The sequence below is a fragment of the Lolium perenne genome, chromosome 4 (assembly GCF_019359855.2).
Source record: "Lolium perenne isolate Kyuss_39 chromosome 4, Kyuss_2.0, whole genome shotgun sequence".
In the NCBI taxonomy this organism is placed as follows: Eukaryota; Viridiplantae; Streptophyta; class Magnoliopsida; order Poales; family Poaceae; genus Lolium; species Lolium perenne.
In genome coordinates, this window is record NC_067247.2 from 307,041,003 (window position 1) to 307,061,332 (window position 20,330).

A 20,330-nucleotide genomic window follows, 5' to 3' on the forward strand; every position below is an offset into this window, starting at 1 on the left:
GTTGCCACCAAAAAAACTAGGAAGCAGCCGCCGCGCCCGTTAGAACTGCTCAAACGCATAATCTTGGGAAGGCAGAAGGCGCAGCCATATAGAAGTGCAAGATGTATGGACTTGCCATTTGTCTAGTTGTTTGTTGTATAACTGAAGAATGCGATGCTCTGTGTGGTGGCTGAATCTCTCTTAATTTTGTATCGTGAGGACCAGTTGAAGAACTATATTGCCGGTGATCTTGTAGTGGCTGGACTCAGTGTAGGCGCCTGCTATTGAAGCGCGGCAGCTTTAACATCACATGAACCTTATTCTGTTGTTATGAAGATTTAGACAGTTTGCTGATACCTTGACCTGTAAGTTGTTTGCTTGGTGTTTTTTCTTCTGAGAATAAGGAAAAGGCATGCATATATCACTATATTATTAGAAGAAAAGAGTGATGTACATACATCAGCTGGCTAACTGTGTGACCACAACCAAGGGACATGAGTAAAAGTAGGCAAACATACACTTAACTGAAAGCTCAACACCCGAAACAACCACTCGAGAGCATACAACCTGGACAAAGATCGGCAAATCGTTGAAGACCCGTGCATTGCTTATGTGTTCAGTCTAAAATATATGTACTGCAGCATGAGGTTTGATCATCACGGCAGTGGCCAGTGGCCAGTGACCAAGTTTAGTAGGCATGCTAACGAACCCAAGAGAAGTAGTTGCCATAATAATACAGATCTACTACTTAACATTACATTAGCTGGTATAAGTGTTTGCCGTAGTAGTAGATAGGTGGCTAATTGGCACTTCCATGGCAGTAGATAGGTAGATAATATTCCACACTGCTGTTACAGTGGTCTTCCTAGACAAAACATTCTTTCGAGTAGATTTGCATAGTCGTTGGTTCATGTGGTCACCATAGTCCAAATTCTGGACCTGTCGCAAAGAAAATCCTTTAGATTTAATCTCACATGTTTTGTTAGTATCCATATCATTTAGCTTTAGATGGCTTTTCAGTTCGTACTTGAATAAGAATGATGGTCCATTTAACTGGGAACAACTCCTTGGATGTTTTTTCTTCTTCTCACGAGTTGCACCCAGACAACGAATACATATTCAAACATTGCTGCAAAATTGCGTAGTTGATACCAAGCTACAACTCTTTTCGTCTGGTGTATGCAAGAACTTAACATGGCAACCTTATATAAATTTTGTTCAGAATGTGTGGATTCTTTGTATAAAGCACTTGCCGGACTCAACACTATGTGGCAGCAGAAAGGCAGACATTTGTTTGCAGTGATGCTTCTTTTTCTTTTTCATAGTACTGGTCTGTAGTTTTTTTTATAATAGCATAAAAAGAGGGGCATACATGGATGCTGTTTGATTTTACTCTAGGAAAAATTAGATGGTTGTGCAAATATATTCTGGTCATTACATGGAACAGATTCTGTTATCTAAAAAACTGAACCATAATGAGCTTGGCAGAGGATCCACAAATTATTTGCCACAATCAGTATTTCCATGGGAAATCCATATATTATTTTCCACATTTGGCATTTCCCTGGGAAGATATAATTGCTAAATTGGCCTAAATCGATGCCCAACACTGGTAGGAGTAAGTGAATTGACTGAATACCTAGTATGAAAATGTGTGTGAAGCATACCTTTGCAGTTAACGATGATGAAATTCAATTCATAAAGTTTTTTCCATGCTCTTCAACTCTGTATTCGCATAAAACAACGACGTGCGTAAGGATCTTCCACTGATGGCCTCACCACGAGACATCTTTAACTGAAGAAGTTTGCATTGCCACTGTAACCTGCACGTAGTTATCTGGCTTTAGTATGGAGGTGCAGATGCGCAAGCGAGTCAATCAGTATGCCAGATCGAAAGGAAACATGCAAATAAGACGAAAAACCAGGCAAAAACAAAGAGTGTAAGAACTGAATGAACCTACAGCGACCGTAGAGAGCTGCCCTGCAGAATAGAACTACATGAAAATTCAGATGATCCAAGCGAAAGTAACCAAACAAAAATGTCCTTTACAAAAAGAAGAGGTAACAAACTCGGTCGTAAAGTCAAAGTTCCTTCGCATTGCTGGAAAGCCCTGATGCAGGCTGCACACAAGTAAATATCGACCGCTTCCTGCACCTTCACCAATTGGCTGAATGCTTAGTAAGCTCAATTTTGTGCTCTGAAAGAAGGCATCAACCCTTGCCGCTACATGGTGTCATGTCCCAGTAAATCTTGAGTGATTGTGCAGCTGCTGTACAGGCTATGACTGATAGGAAGAGGCATGACTGGACATTGTGGCTTAATCAATGAAATTATAGAGTTGCTGATTGGTCGCTCAGACCTGAAGGTCACCAGGTGAACTATTTGTGTGAACTAACTTGAGCATAGAACAATGTGCATCCAACATCTAATAAATGTTTAGTTCCTTGATTAACTTGGTTGTTGGATCTGAATTCTGAACTCCTCATCTTGCATGCTTTTTTCGTGCATCAAAACCTACAACACAGTTAAGAAGTATAATAATTACAATTAACGGTATGTCCCAAGTGATCACAAAGGAATTGCTTAAAATATTTCTACTTAACCTTCATATCAATGAAGAGATGTCCGAAGACCTGCACAACTAAGGCTCTAATTCTGCCTCCTCAATCTCCGCCTAAATGCATAGCAAAGCCACAACTGATAAACAAAGCCGAGTTTTTAGCATCCGTACTCGAGCAGTGTGCATCTGCAATAATTTAGGCGATTGGTTGGCTGAGTGTTCCATTTTCTTCACAGCTATCCCTCATTAGCATTTGATCATAACATTGCAGTATCATTTTTTTGCCATTGTGTTAAATAAAAGAGTTTGGGAACAAAATTAGGTACTTGTAAAGACGTCTTACGATGAGCATACTGAAGAGACCCCATCCATGCTAGACCAATGACATTGGCAAGAAGTAGAGATCAAATACTATTTTCCTGAACTTGAATTGTAGGGGAAAACAAACATTAAATTGGGCTACCTCCACAGTCACTTCCATGTAAGGATAAGTAGATCGAAACACATATGAGAAGAGAGAGAGAGAGAGAGAGAGAGAGAGAGAGAGAGAGAGAGAGAGAGAGAGAGAGATTATAGCTAGCAATCGCTGGGGTGGCGCCTGTCTACCACTGCCGTGGAACCCGCACAAATGTACACAAAAAATATCAGAACCATCAGGTTAGGGCGAACGCAAAAACCACCATCAAAATCAACGCCTCAGTCTGCACCCCCTCCGTGCGGGCTGGACGGAGGATATCAAGCGTGACATTGAGGACTTGAACTGAAACGTGAGCCCATCGGCTCCAATCTCTCAATCCGCGCCGGGTCCTCCCATTCCCATCTCCGTCTCGCAGCATGCAGCCGAATCTCGGAGCAACGCCGCCGTGAACTCGCGGTCGCCATCACGGACGACACCTCCTCGCAGGTGCATACGATTTGAGGACCTCATTATTGGAGGCGAGGATGCGAACAACAGGGGCATAATGGAGAAGCACTTGTCGGGAGCCTGTCGGAGACGCACAGCTTGCTACCGACAACCCGAGAGGTGTGGAGGGCGTGGAGGCGTGATACGTCTCCGACGTATCGATAATTTCTTATGTTCCATGCCACATTATTGATGATATCTACATGTTTTATGCACACTTTATGTCATATTTGTGCATTTTCTGGAACTAACCTATTAACGAGATGCCGAAGAGCCGATTCTTTGTTTCTGCTGTTTTTGGTTTCAGAAATCCTAGTAAGGAAATATTCTCGGAATTGGACGAAATCAACGCCAAGGGGCCTATTTTCACACGAAGCTTCCAGAAGACCGAAGAGTCAACGAAGTGGGGCCACGAGGTGGCCAGGAGGTAGGGCGGCGCGGCCCAAGCCCTGGCCGCGCCGGCCTGTCTCCTGGGCCCCTCGCGACGCCCCTTGACCTGCCCTTCCGCCTACAAATAGCCTTCATCGCGAAACCCCCAGTACGGAGAGCCACGATACGGAAAACCTTCCAGAGACGCCGCCGCCGCCAATCCCATCTCGGGGGATTCAGGAGATCGCCTCCGGCACCCTGCCGGAGAGGGGATTCATCTCCCGGAGGACTCTACACCGCCATGGTCGCCTCCGGAGTGATGTGTGAGTAGTCTACCCCTGGACTATGGGTCCATAGCAGTAGCTAGATGGTTGTCTTCTCCTCATTATGCTTCATTGTTGGATCTTGTGAGCTGCCGAACATGATCAAGATCATCTATTTGTAATGCTATATGTTGTGTTTGTTGGGATCCGATGAATAGAGAATACTATGTTATGTTGATTATCAATTTATGTCTATGTGTTGTTTATGATCTTGCATGCTCTCCGTTATTAGTAGAGGCTCTGGCCAAGTTTTTGCTAGTAACTCCAAGAGGGGGTATTTATGCTCGATAGTGGGTTCATGTCTCCGTGAATCTGGGGGAGTGACAGAAACCTCTAAGGTTATGGATGTGCTGTTGCCACTAGGGATAAAACATTGATGCTATATCCGAGGATGTAGTTATTGATTACATTACACGCAATACTTAATGCAATTGTCTGTTGTTAGCAACTTAATACTGGAAGGGGTTCGGATGATAACCTGAAGGTGGACTTTTTAGGCATAGATGCATGTTGGATAGCGGTCTATGTACTTTGTCGTAATGCCCAATTAAATCTCACAATACTCATCATAATATGTATGTGCATGGTCATGCCCTCTCTATTTGTCAATTGCCCAACTGTAATTTGTTCACCCAACATGCTATTTATCTTATGGGAGAGACACCTCTAGTGAACTGTGGACCCCGGTCCAATTCTCTATACTGAAATACAATCTACTGCAATACTTATTCTACTGTTTTATGCAAACAATCATCATCCACACTATACATCTAATCCTTTGTTACAGCAAGCCGGTGAGATTGACAACCTCGCTGTTTCGTTGGGGCAAAGTACTTGGTTTGTGTTGTGCAGGTTCCACGTTGGCGCCGGAATCCCTGGTGTTGCGCCGCACTACATCTCGCCGCCATCAACCTTCACGTGCTTCTTGACTCCTACTGGTTCGATAAACCTTGGTTTCTTACTGAGGGAAACTTGCCGCTATGCGCATCACACCTTCCTCTTGGGGTTCCCAACGGACGCGTGTCGAACGGAAAGACAATACGTCAACCACGCGGATCAAGCAAATTTCTGGCGCCGTTGCCGGGGAGATCAAGACACGCTGCAAGGGGAGTCTCCACATCGCAATCTCTTTACTTTGTTTTTGTCTTGCTTTACTTTATTTACTACTTTGTTTGCTGCACTAAATCAAAATACAAAAAAATTAGTTGCTAGTTTTACTTCATTTGCTATCTTGTTTGCTATATCAAAAACACAAAAAAATTAGTTACTTGCATTTACTTTACTTATTTCAATATGTTTCCTTTTAATTTTACCGTAAAAGACATGCCGGTAGGACGTGGGTCTATAATTGGGAGAAATAATATAGAAGAATTTTTCAATCATGTTAGTACCGTTGAAGATTTTGAAGATAGACACTTGGTAGAACTCGCTCCTACTTATGAAATTGCTGCTGCTGCTTTAGTTCGCATGTTGGAAACTAAATTTGTTAATCTCAATCCTATAATCCAACACATGTTTCTTACACTTGGTGATATGGAAGAAGGGGAAAAGAAAGATTTTGTTTTAGAAACCCTTCTTAGAGAATTTGGTGGTATAGCAAGAGAGGCTAGAAAGGTCTTTATTAAATACAAGATGCTTGGTTCTTATACCAATTTTGTTAGTCTCCTTGAAAAGATGGACATGGAGAGAATAAGGTACACTAATAATATTAATGATGGTGGGAGATCAAAGCACCAATACCATGTAAGCTCCTAGCAATGAATGACGCACTAGAAAATAACTATGCTTGGCTTGTTACTGAAAATTTGTTTGATGAGAGTAGCAAGCCCAAGACTAATAAAAAGGAGCCGCTAAAACTTATGTATCCAACATACTATGCATGGTTGAGGAAACTCCAAACCCCGCTGTAGATGCACCATCCTTCGATAATACTTGATATACACTTTCTGCGCCTAGCTGAAAGGCGTTAAAGAAAAGCGCTTATGGGAGACAACCCATGTTTTTACTACAGTATTTTGTTTTATATTTGAGTCTTGGAAGTTGTTTACTACTGTAGCAAAATCTCCTTATCTTAGTTTTGTGCTTTGTTGTGCCAAGTAAAGTCGTTGATAGTAAGGTTCATACTAGATTTGGATTACTGCGCAGAAACAGATTTCTTTACTGTCACGAATCTGGGCAAAATTCTCTGTAGGTAACTCAGAAAATTATGACAATTTACGTGAGTGATCCTCAGATATGTACGCAACTTTCATTCAATTTGAGAATTTTCATTTGAGCAAATCTGGTGCCTCAATAAAATTCGTGTTTACGAACTGTTCTGTTTTGATAGATTCTGCCTTTTATTTTGCATTGCCTGTTTTGATATGCTTGATGGATATTTCAATTCCATTGACTTTCAGTAGATTTGTGCAATGTCCAGAAGTGTTAAGAATGATTATGTCACCTCTGAACATGTATATTTTGATTGTGCACTAACTCTCTAATGAGTTGTTTTGAGTTTGGTGTGGAGGAAGTTTTCAAGGATCAAGAGAGGGAGATGATACAACATGATCAAGGAGAGTGAAAGCTCTAAGCTTGGGGATGCCCCGGTGGTTCACCCCTGCATATATCAAGAAGACTCAAGCGTCTAAGCTTGGGGATGCCCAAGGCATCCCCTTCTTCATCGACAACATTATCAGGTTCCTCCCCTGAAACTATATTTTTATTCCATCACATCTTATGTGCTTTGCTTGGAGCGTCGGTTTGTTTTTGTTTTTGTTTTGTTTGAATAAAATGGATCCTAGCATTCTTTGTGTGGGAGAGAGACACGCTCCGCTGTTGCATATGGACAAGTATGTCCTTAGGCTCTACTCATAGTATTCATGGCGAAGTTTCTTCTTCGTTAAAATTGTTATATGGTTGGAATTGGAAAATGATACATGTAGTAATTGCTATAATGTCTTGGATAATGTGATACTTGGCAATTGTTGTGCTCATGTTTAAGCTCTTGCATCATATACTTTGCACCTATTAATGAAGAAATACATAGAGCATGCTAAAATTTGGTTTGCATATTTGGTCTCTCTAAGGTCTAGATAATTTCTAGTATTGAGTTTGAACAACAAGGAAGACGGTGTAGAGTCTTATAATGTTTACAATATGTCTTTTATGTGAGTTTCGATGCACCGCTTCATCCTTGTGTTTGTTTCAAATAGCCTTGCTAGCCTAAACCTTGTATCGAGAGGGAATACTTCTCATGCATCCAAATCCTTGAGCCAACCACTATGCCATTTGTGTCCACCATACCTACCTACTACATGGTATTTCTCCGACATTCCAAAGTAAATTGCTTGAGTGCTACCTTTAAATTTCTATCCTCTACCTTTACAATATATAGCTCATGGGACAAATAGCCTAAAAACTATTGTGGTATTGAATATGTACTTATGCACTTTATCTCTTATTAAGTTGCTTGTTGTGCGATAACCATGTTCCTGGGGACGCCATCAACTACTCCTTGTTGAATATCATGTGAGTTGCTATGCATGTTCGTCTTGTCTGAAGTAAGGGATATTTACCACCTAATGGTTAGAGCATGCATATTGTTAGAGAAGAACATTGGGCCGCTAACTAAAGCCATGATCCATGGTGGAAGTTTCAGTTTTGGACAAATATCCTCAATCTCATATGAGAAAATTAATTGTTGCTACATGCTTATGCATAAAAGAGGAGTCCATTATCTGTTGTCTATGTTGTCCCGGTATGGATGTCTAAGTTGAGAATAATCAATAGCGAGAAATCCAATGCGATCTTTCTCCTTAGACCTTTGTACGGGCGGCATAGAGGTACCCCTTTGTGACACTTGGTTAAAACATGTGCATTGCGATAATCCCGGTAATCCAAGCTAATTAGGACAAGGTGCGGGCACTATTAGTATACTATGCATGAGGCTTGCAACTTGTAAGATATAATTTACATAACACATATGCTTTATTACTACCGTTGACAAAATTGTTTCTTGTTTTCAAAATCAAAGCTCTAGCACAAATATAGCAATCGATGCTTTCCTCTTTGAAGGACCATTCTTTTACTTTTATTGTTAAGTCAGTTCACCTATCTCTCTCCACCTCAAGAAGCAAACACTTGTGTGAACTGTGCATTGATTCCTACATACTTGCATATTGCACTTGTTATATTACTCTATGTTGACAATATCCATGAGATATACATGTTATAAGTTGAAAGCAACCGCTGAAACTTCATCTTCCTTTGTGTTGCTTCAATACCTCTACTTTGAATTATTGCTTTATGAGTTAACTCTTATGCAAGACTTATTGATGCTTGTCTTGAAGTACTATTCATGAAAAGTCTTTGTTATATGATTCATTTGTTTACTCATGTCATTTTACATTGTTTTGATCGCTGCATTCATTACATATGCTTACAATAGTATGATCAAGGTTATGATGGCATGTCACTCCAGAAATTATCTTTGTTTATCGTTTACCTGCTCGGGACGAGCAGAAACTAAGCTTGGGGATGCTGATACGTCTCCGACGTATCGATAATTTCTTATGTTCCATGCCACATTATTGATGATATCTACATGTTTTATGCACACTTTATGTCATATTTGTGCATTTTCTGGAACTAACCTATTAACGAGATGCCGAAGAGCCAGTTGCTGTTTTCTGCTGTTTTTGGTTTCAGAAATCCTAGTAAGGAAATATTCTCGGAATTGGACGAAATCAACGCCCAGGGGCCTATTTTCACACGAAGCTTCCAGAAGACCGAAGAGACAACGAAGTGGGGCCACGAGGTGGCCAGGAGGTAGGGCGGCGCGGCCCAAGCCCTGGGCGCGCCGGCCTGTCTCCTGGGCCCCTCGCGACGCCCCTTGACCTGCCCTTCCGCCTACAAATAGCCTTCATCGCGAAACCCCCAGTACGGAGAGCCACGATACGGAAAACCTTCCAGAGACGCCGCCGCCGCCAATCCCATCTCGGGGGATTCAGGAGATCGCCTCCGGCACCCTGCCGGAGAGGGGATTCATCTCCCGGAGGACTCTACACCGCCATGGTCGCCTCCAGAGTGATGTGTGAGTAGTCTACCCCTGGACTATGGGTCCATAGCAGTAGCTAGATGGTTGTCTTCTCCTCATTATGCTTCATTGTCGGATCTTGTGAGCTGCCGAACATGATCAAGATCATCTATTTGTAATGCTATATGTTGTGTTTGTTGGGATCCGATGAATAGAGAATACTATGTTATGTTGATTATCAATTTATGTCTATGTGTTGTTTATGATCTTGCATGCTCTCCGTTATTAGTAGAGGCTCTGGCCAAGTTTTTGCTAGTAACTCCAAGAGGGGGTATTTATGCTCGATAGTGGGTTCATGTCTCCGTGAATGCTGGGAGTGACAGAAACCTCTAAGGTTATGGATGTGCTGTTGCCACTAGGGATAAAACATTGATGCTATGTCCGAGGATGTAGTTATTGATTACATTACACGCAATACTTAATGCAATTGTCTGTTGTTAGCAACTTAATACTGGAAGGGGTTCGGATGATAACCTGAAGGTGGACTTTTTAGGCATAGATGCATGCTGGATATCGGTCTATGTACTTTGTCGTAATGCCCAATTAAATCTCACAATACTCATCATAATATGTATGTGCATGGTCATGCCCTCTCTATTTGTCAATTGCCCAACTGTAATTTGTTCACCCAACATGCTATTTATCTTATGGGAGAGACACCTCTAGTGAACTGTGGACCCCGGTCCAATTCTCTATACTGAAATACAATCTCTTGCAATACTTGTTCTCTTGTTTTACGCAAACAATCATCATCCACACTATACATCTAATCCTTTGTTACAGCAAGCCGGTGAGATTGACAACCTCGCTGTTTCGTTGGGGCAAAGTACTTGGTTTGTGTTGTGCAGGTTCCACGTTGGCGCCGGAATCCCTGGTGTTGCGCCGCACTACATCTCGCCGCCATCAACCTTCACGTGCTTCTTGACTCCTACTGGTTCGATAAACCTTGGTTTCTTACTGAGGGAAACTTGCCGCTGTGCGCATCACACCTTCCTCTTGGGGTTCCCAACGGACGCGTGTCGAACGGAAAGACAATACGTCAACCACGCGCATCAAGGCGTGCGGGATTTGGCACAATGCCGCCGGCCGCCACTCATCTGTACCAGCTGCCCTGAGATACCTTGCCTACTGGCCCCTACCACTCCGGCGTGAGCTCCTCGCCTCCTCCACCTCCACCTAGTCGACCACTCCCATGGCTTCTGGTCGCCATCCCAAGAGAGATGTTAAGACGGTACAGGTGAGAGATTAGAGGGAGGAGATAAGGCCTCAAGCCCCCGATCAGCGGCAGAGAAATAGAGAAGGAGTGACTTAATCTTTACCACAGCTGAAAAAGTGACACGTTTGTAAGGAAAAAATTATAGCACGTTACCACAGAAGATCCCACCGGTGTAAACCGAGAAAGCAATCACCGGAAATAAATAAGCCAATGAACCGGTAACCGGTAACCCCACGTCTAGAAAAAAATAAAATCTGAAAACAACCGATCAACTAACACAATACAGCGGTAACAAAAAGAGCACACGCGTCACGCGCTGATTGAAGGAACGGAAGGATAAATAGCTCATCTACAGTGTCTCAATCAATATGAGATACGCTGTTTTGATCAGCTTTTTTATAGTGTATAATTAGTATTCTCAGCCAGAATGTCGGATGGATCTAATATGTTTTGAGCACTTTCCCCGGGTTATTATCTAACTTTCATTTGTTTTGCACTTTTCAATTTGAGAAACAGACGATTTTTTGTAAAAATCGATCTTTATCTGTTGTTCTATTTTGACAGATTTCTGCCACTATTTGCATTTGCCTCTTAATATTTTTTAAAGTTATTTTGAAAGAAAGAGCTTTAGTTTTTTTTTGCTATAGTAGCTAATGTTTTAATGGATATTTGAATTATATTAGAACTGAACCAAAGTGTATTTATTATTTTGATTGCACTAATACTGCTAATGAAAATTGTGTGAAGTTTTGTATGAAGGAAAATTTCAAGTGTAGGGAGAGAAGAATGATGTGATGATATGAAGAATGGACAAAATCTCAAGTCTGAGGATGCCCATATCACCCCAAGAAATATGTAAGAGATACAAGCGTCAAAGCTTGGGGATGCCCAAGGCATTCCCTTCTTCATCAATAAAAATATCAGGTCATCTTTGAAGACACTGTATTTTTATTGCTTCATATGCTATGTGTTGTTCTTGGAGCATCTTTATTTTTGTTTTTTAGTTTAGTTTAATTTTGTTTGCTGTAGTATATGGTTGGATCCTAGCATAATTAATTCTGGAGAATGACACACTTCATTTTTATTGTATAGAACACTCTAGTTTTCACTCTTTTTGTTCTGCGAGTGTTCTCTTTTGCTAGTACTGCGTTTAGCTCTTGTTTTCCACTCGTATTTTATTCAGAGCTTGTTAGTTTACTTTAGTTATGTATGATTCACTCTCTGGTATTTATTATTATCTATGAGAGTTGTTTCAAATAAATTAATTGGTGTTGGAGACGAGTAAAATATTTCATGCTTATAGTGGTGCAAAAGGAAGCTTGTCTAGACTGGCTTAGAGTTTAGCATGCCATGTTAGATGGTATTCTAATTATATGCTTAGTAGTTATTGTTGTAGCATGACTTGTCTCAAATAACCGAGGGTGCTTAATGTGTCATTGAAAGAATCATGTGATGTTTCATCATACAAAAGCATAATATTGTGGTATTCTTCTTTGATGCTTTAATTGGGTTGACTTGGCACATGCTTACACCATATTATGACTACAAAACAGTCACCTCAAGCCTCTACGATCATTTAGTTTTTGACTAGTAATATCACTTTATGCTTTGATTAATAATGTTTTGTCGCTATGCATGATTATAGATATTATTGCTCTCTTAGTTGATCGCTCCCAGTATTTTGCTAGCCTTCACCTGTACTGAGTATGAGCTCTACTCGTGCATCCAACTTCCAACAAACCAAAGTTTGCCAATTGTGTCCACCATACCTACCTATATGTAACATTTCACCGCCACTCCAAAGTAAATTGCTTGTGTGCTACCTTTAAAACCTTTAAAAATTATTACTTGTTTTGTGTTCCTATTTTAGCTCATGAGGAAGTGTTGGATGCTTTATTGTCTCTATCATGTTTATTTGGCTTCACACCTTGACTAGCATGCATAATTTGCTAGTCCCAAATATTGGAAAAAGAGCAGGCAAGCGGGTGCCCAGCCCAATAAATATGAAATAAACAAATAATAAAATAATCTCCTAACACTATGGGCTTGAGAAATCATAAACTTAGCTTGTTCAAACAAATGAGAAGAGGAACTATATTATTATCTCTATGGGAGCCGCTCTTGAAGCCATTAAACATGAAAGAATGATCGATCATTTGATATCATTCGTTGACATAGACATATATACCTCTCAAAATACATTTTCAACACCTCTGTTTTATTTAAAATAAAAAGCTCTAGCACGTGAGTAATCTTGCTTCCCTCTTCGCATGTGTCTTTCTTTTACTTTTATGTTGAGTCTTCATCTTCTAACTTTATGCACCAATTAAGAGAGCATAGTTGTAATTCTGAGTATAATATGCATAGTTCCAAAATTTATTATTGATTGATTCATGATTATGTTATTGCTTATTCTCAAATTATTTGTATCTAGTCACTCTTTAAACTTTAAAGGTGCCCTGGCATTTATGTTTTTCTATTCCATGAAGGACAAGTTGAATACCACTTTGCTATGTTTTCTCTATGCTAAAAAAACAAACAGTTGCTTTCAATGCACGATTATTCATGATCTTTTATTTGAGTTATTTCTCATATTGTAACATAGTTGCAAAGTTATATTGTTAGAATTATATCTATCATGCCTATGTTTAGAGTACTTTGATCTCATCTCACAATGCTTTTATAATAACTTGATCAAGATTGTGTTGGCTGCATGTCACCTCAAAAAAAAATATTTTTATTACTTACCTACTCGAGGACGAGCAGGAGTTAAGCTTCGGGATGATGATACGTTGCAAACGTATCTATAATTTTTTATGCTCCATGCTTGTTTTACACCAATTTATATATGTTTTGTTTACACTTCGTGGCTTCTATGATCCTGGCAAATTTAGGTTTTGATCTGAGGCTATCCTGGTCTGCAACCTTTTGAACTGTCTGCTAAATCCATGAGCAGGCAAGAGACAACCTGGCGAACATTTTTATGCATTTTCTAGAACTAACCTATTAACAAGATTCCATAGTGTCAGTTCCTGTTTTCTGTTGTTTTGTATTTCAGAAAAGCTATACAGGAAATATTCTCGGAATTAGACGAAACAAAAGCCAAACCTCCTATTTTTCCGACCCGAAGACGGAGTCCAAAGTAGAGACGGAGAAGAGCCAGGAGGTGGCCACACCACCCCTAGGCGCGGCCCACCCCCTGGCCGAGCCTAGGTATGGTGTGGGCCCCTTGGGCATCCACTGACCTTGCCCTTTTGCCTATAAATTCACATCCTCGGGAAAAACCTAAACACCTGAGTCTCCATCCACGAAAAGTTCCGTAGCCGCCGCCATCGTCGACCCTAGTCCGGGAGGGTTCTGAAGCTCTTCCTGGCACCCTACCGGAGAGGGGGATCATCACCGGAGGCCTCTTCATCACCATGCCCGCCTCCGAAGTGATGTGCGAGTAGTTCATCTCTGGACTACGGGTCCATAGCAGTAGCTAGATGGTTGTCTTCTCCTCCATATGCTTCATGTTTAGATCTTGTGAGCTGCCTATCATGATCAAGATCATCTTTATGTAATGCTACATGTTGTATTTGCTGGGATCCGATGAATATTGAATACTATGAGTGAGTTGATTATAGATCTGTGAGTCTAATCCTTTGTTTTCAGCAAAACCAGTGAGTTGACAACCTCACTGTAAGTTGGGGCAAAGTATTTTAGTTGTGTTGTGTGTAGGTTCCACGTTGTTGCTGACACCGGTAGTGCGCCCTGCCAAAGTCAGCCATCAACACCTTCATAAGTGATTTCTTTCTCTTACTGGTCGATGAAACCTTGGTTTCTTACTGAGGAAAAACTTGCTGATGTGCTCATCATACCTTCCTCTTGGGATTTCCCAACTGCGTGCTCTGCATAACATCACCCCTTCCTCCCTCCTTCTCCACCGTTGCTCTGGCTTGGTGAACCCTACGGAAAATCACCACCACCACCATACCATTGTGCTGTTGGTTCCAATCTCATCAACCTAATTCCCCCCATTGATGTATCAAGAAGGAGGTGACGCCATCAAGCCATATGTGTGCATATTTCAGAGTTGTCGTTCATTGTGGCGTTGATCGGATTGGATCGCGGGGAGGAAATCTTCACCGATCGCGTTATAAACGCTTCTGATTTGCGATATATGGAGATACATAGATCACACACACACACTCTCTCTCTCTACTTGCATCTTGTAGATTGTATGTTGGCTCTTCTATATTAGATCTACTCCCTCTGTTCATAACGTTTTAGATATTTCAAAGTGAACTAGATACACCTCATGATGAGTGAATCTACACACTAATAATAAACTAGATACATAATAAAAGATCTAAAACAGCTAAAACATCTTATATTAGTGAATGGATGGGTACTTTTGTTTGTTCTTCATAAAAAGAAGTGCCAGAGTCTCCTACGACGGCTGAGCAGTGATCAAGTCACGTTTCTTATCCCTCTAATTATGATGAAATAATTGCAATTTCATCGAGAAGGTAATGGGTTATTCCTACATCACTTCCTTGTATGCCATGGCCATCCTATCGTGTTATAGCGGGGCTTAGTTAGGTGTCTCGCTAACAAGACCGTAACGTTAACCAAAAACCAGAAAAATAAAAACTCAGTTGCAGTCAGATTTTTTTTGGTTCGATTTTGCATAGCCTTAACTATAGTAGGAGTACCTGCCATTTTGGAAGTGAGTGAGGAGTCTTTACATAGATTGTGTTGGAAGTATATGGAGAAAATTATCCTCATTTTCTATGGATGCTTAATCATATATATTTTAAAAGCTGATCTGTAAATTTTAATAAGTTGATCCTAAATTTGGTGTATGTTCATTTACATTTTTTTGGAAGTTATCCTCAATTTCTATGGATGCCTAATCATATATCTTCAAAAGTTGGTTCAAATATTTTGGAAGTTTACATTACATTTATTTGAGGATCATTCTATATTTATTGTGAAAGTAATAAATCCATCTCTCAATGCTCAAGATCTTCAAGAAAACTTGATATTTCCTCGTCCGAAAAAGGATATCTTGGATTTATTTAAATTTAAATGTATTTATATACTAAATTTTAGTCCATAGAATTAGCTAAATTCTCAGTAGACTTCTAGATCGTAAGATTGCACCGTGATTTGTAGTTGCAACTGAGATTTTTCTAGCAGTATGAGAGAGGGAAAAACTCAAACTGGTAGCTTGTTACGTAATCCGTGCTAGTCATAAGTAAAAAATAAGTTCTAACTAAAATTTAACGACATTACCTGATTGAATATTACTACTAGTTTAATTCCAGTTGAATGGGAATTAGACACACCCGAAAATGGCCGCGGGGATTCGGGCGACCGCATGGGAAGTCCACGATCACAATCTAGACTGTTGTTACTTTCGTCATTAGTTCGTATAGTACATACATATAACTAATTTAGCGATGAAAAAATAACCAGTTCACACTTCACAGTAGCAGCAGGTGATCGGAGAGGGACCATCTCTAATACATGCCCTCTGCTAACGATTCGCGCCCTGCTCGGCTGCTCCTGCTTCACTATGCACCTATACATACAGATACAGATATACTAGTACATTCATTGTGAGCACGGATCAATGCGATTAGACGATTATAGTCGGACGCCGAGGCGCTGGGTGGCGAGGTCGCAGCGCACGGGCGCGAAGCCGACGCGGCCGTTCTCCAGGTCATACTCCACCCACACGTCCTGCTGGTGGTGGTGCCCGATCACGTACGCCGACATGCCCGCCATGTCCGAGCTCCCGAAGGTCAGGCACCAGACCGTCTCATCGCCCCGCCGCTCGCCGGGCACCCTGTACAGGAGCTTCTCCCCGGTCACGGCCACCTCGGCGCCGCGGAGCACCAGGGCCACCTCCGGGAGGAGCCGGCTCGCCGCCGCCACCCGGGCCTCCATGCCGCGGAAGCATGTGTCGAACGCGCCTTGGAACACGAACTCCGGCTCGCCGAGCGGGGCTAGCAGCGGCCGCGTCTGGTTCAGGAACTCGCCCCTGAGCGCCGCGTAGGCGTCGCCCAGGAGGAAGGTGAACTGCGTGCCAGAGTCCACCATGGTCTGCCCGGCCCCCGTGTGGTCCGGCGTCAGCACAGACTTGGGGATGGGGAGCAGGGCGCGCCCCACGCGGATGCCCTCCAGCTGCACGGTGTAGGCCACCCGGTCGAAGTACGGCAGCGGCTGGGAGATCTCGATCAGCGGCGTGTAGTTCAGCGCCGGGGCAGCGCCGCCGCCGTCGCCGCCCAGAATGAGGATGCCTGGGCCTTCGCCGGCGGCGATGCAGTAGGCGAAGCGGCGGGTGCTCGTCTGCGTCACGAAGGAGAGGCTGCCCCGGTTCATGCCGAGGAGGCCAGTGGCCGCCTCCGAGGGATCACTGGCGTTGTTGGTGGTGCCGGTGCTGGAGGAGTAGGAGGTGATGCAGCCGAAGAGGGCGGGCACAGGCGGGGCACCTGCGCCGCCGAGGAGGAAGGTGTCGGCAGCCAGGAGCCCGTCGGCAGAGGAGGCGTCGGCGTATGAAATGGAGACGCGGCAGGCGTTGGACGGCGGCGTGTCGCAGAACGGGCGGACGGGCAGGTCTCGTCCCTGCCACATGCACGCCGGCGACGAGCAGGGGACGGCGCCGTACGTCAAAGAAATCGACGCGTTGAACGGCACAGGCGGCGGTGACAGGCTGCTGCCGTTGCAGAGCAGCCACGAGAGCTCGCTGCCGGTGTCGAGCACCATGGTCACGTTCTGCGGCGGCGTGCCGACGGCCACCGGCACCGTCAGGCTCACATTGTGGCGGAACCGCAGCCTGTTCGCCGGCGCTCGAGGCAGAGGCGACACCTCCTGCACCCTGAGCGGAAGGAGAACCGCTCCACCAGACTTCCCTTCTCTGCCGCCGTCGCCAATGCCGTAGCTCGCCGGCTCCGCTCTCGCAAGAAATAGGAAGAGGAGAACGATAAATGACTCCATGCCCACTAATTGGCGGGCAGTTTCTACTTTTCTATCCGTGCGGTTTAAGTCGTGTAAACTTTCAGCCTTGGCGCAGCGCTCTGGCTCTTTGCTCTGAGCACGGGAATAACCAAACGGCAATCGAGCAACACACCAAGTGTCAACTGCATCTCCTGCCAATCTGGTTGAGTGGCTAATCCTAACAGCGATACTCATCATCATCCCCTTTTGGTGTGTGTTTTTCGAGAAAAATGCAAAAAAAAAAACATCACATTTCGGATAACTATATCAAAAGACCAAATCATATGTTTTTCCGCAAAAAACCACCGGTATAGAGTCACCGTTCCAAGAAAATGCTAATATTTTCGATTAGGCGTGTTAACGGTTTTCCCGTCCGCTCAGGCCCATTGTCAAGCTGACATGTTGCGACGGTAAGGGGGGTAGATATAGCCGTTAATAGCCACTTTTTTCTGCTCACAAACTGAACTTCAAGCCGTGAAACACGATGACAAGGGCCTCTAGCGACGGCGCACGACTGCGCTAAGCGAGAGGGAGACATGGAAGAGGGTCAGCACGATTGGGCTCTCACCTGAATATCGAGGGCAATGTCAAAGAGCAAGGAGGAGGCTCGAGGCATTGCCATTAACGATGATGACGACCAACATTGCAGGCGAATGTGGAAGGGTGGCTCTACGACACACAAATGCTCAGGGAAGACACTAGAGGATTCAAGAGCACCGTGGGGTTAGTGGGAAGGTACGGGAGGATGACCAGAACCGAGCGGCAGAGCAGATCGACTCGGCAAAGATCGGACTGGAGGAAGATGAACTTCGTGTCTGTGTTTTGTGAAGACAAATGCTACACGAGGTATTCGATAGGGGAGAAAGCGACGGTGACATTGGAACTCCTTGGACGATATTGGCACAACGATGTACCCAGGTTCAACCCCTCTTCGGTGGAGGTAAAGACGCTTCGTTGTATTTCTTAGGTGGTGGTAACTATTAAGGCATGTATGAGTGTAATCATTCTTAAGGTTGAGACCTCTAGCCACATTTTACATAGATGACTCGACTAGGGTTTAAAGGATATGTGCTGAGTCGGTTAGGATGTGGGTCGACTACGTCGCCGCCAGTATTCAGCTTACGCTTCACGTTGATCTCCATGTTGTCAGACTAGGCCTCCTAGTCAGCCCACTCCCTCTACCTGTAAGCCCATGAAGGCGCTGGCCACTAATGAGTCACGGGGCACCCAGTTGGCGGTTCGATTCGGCTCCTTGAGCCCACCCAGTTGGGTATTCCATCGTCACCCTGTGACAGCGGTAGAAGGCCTCCCGTGTTGATTCCTTCAGCAGGAAGAAGCCCCGGTATAAGGTGGAGCTAACATACATGTTGTAGGGCTGAGGAAACGTCCACATCGATGGGGAGGATGAAGATGCTGGAAGCGGCACACCTTAGATGTCGATCACGTTCTTCGCGCTCCGATGAAGGTAAGGGCTGGTACTTGGGGGTCCAAAGCAATAGATATGAGGGGATAAGATGCGTCGACGTGTCGGAGATTGTGAGGAGGGGATATGGTGGGTACCACGTCTACTGGTGGACCCCATTTTTTTTGACTGTAAAAAATGTATGCCACGTCATCACTTAGAGCAGGTCCCACTAGTCAGAAACGGTGTCAAGGTTTATTTATCAACCAATCAGTATTTTCTGCAACTCTGTGATTCTATCCCGCCACTTTTTGTATAGTTGCCCAAAATATGGTAGTTTTTTATATATTTTTTAGGTTTTTTGGCGAGCCACCTGTGCGGCTGTGCCGATGCCACTGTGTTCGGTGTAGCTGTAGGCCACATGCGCCACACAATGCCTCTCCTCTGTATTAGTCCGTGTGGGCTCTGCGCTTGAAACCAGGTTGCCAACTGGTGAGACGAGAAGGGGACAGCGTTCTCAGGGAGGTCATGAATACGTGGTACTTCGCCCAGGCATCATGGTTAATTAGAGGCAAAATGCGAGAGAGGTTTGGTGTTCGTCGACGGAGACTTCCAGGACGCGAGTAGCTTTCAGCGCGGTTGTTCGAGGCAAGGCACTGTATCGGTTTCTTGTTGGACTTGTCGGTGGAGCAATCTTGTCTGTGGTTGAGAAATCTATGGTGATCGCTCGCTGTTGGCTCGTGACTGGTGAGCGATTACGTTACAAACCTATATATGTGCTCTAGAGAGAAGAAGCTACGACATGTTTATCCTCAGCTAGAGCTCTACGTTCTGTCCAAATGCACAGATTTAGCAATGTTCAGTACAAGTCGTCTACCGCTACTCAACAGCCGACACTGACCTCATAGAGATCGCATCAACCTATGAAGTGAAGGACACCTTACCAGGCCCAACGAACTAATGATTCCATGGGCTACAGTAATCATGAGATTGTGACTTCCATGTTGCTATTTTGCGCTCGCATGTGCCGTGCTCTGCTCGGCCGGCTACCGCCACCCCACCATATGAGATGACAGACCGTTGCCTAAGAACTTGGCTCCTTTTTACCTTTGCGAATTCTGATGATGGAAAGCACATTCCCATACTTGAAAGGAAAACAACAGCACGGGGCACGCGTACAAAATGCATATGGGGCACCACTCACCAGGAGCGTGTTTGGTAGGCTGCATGCCCCTTGGCTCGCATGGTGCGAGCAATTTTCGGTCCGTTTGAATGCCTGGCGAACCGTGTTCTTGCATCAACCGGTTCTCAAAGCACCCATGAGACAGGACATGGAGGAACGCCTGGAATGGCAGTTTCTCTGGGCCAGGCCCGTTGCGGCCAGAAGGCTGCACGCCTGGGGAAGGGAGACGGAGACGTCGCGTCCCTTCGGGAACACGCGCCATAATTAGCCTCACCGCTCCCCTCTCCTTCCTCTCACTCGCGACCGCACTCTCACCTCCCACAAACTGT

The 20,330-nt window shown here is 43.9% G+C and overlaps 1 protein-coding gene across 1 annotated transcript; it reads right to left on the minus strand.

Annotated features, from left to right (window-relative positions):
- Positions 1-15,802: 15,802 nt before the first annotated feature.
- LOC127296027 (aspartic proteinase PCS1) lies at positions 15,803-17,490 on the minus strand. The gene has a single exon (XM_051326049.2). The coding sequence runs from the start codon at positions 17,414-17,416 to the stop codon at positions 16,064-16,066; it is 1,353 nt and encodes a 450-aa protein (XP_051182009.1). The 5' UTR covers positions 17,417-17,490; the 3' UTR covers positions 15,803-16,063.
- Between the last annotated feature and the right edge of the window lie 2,840 nt (positions 17,491-20,330).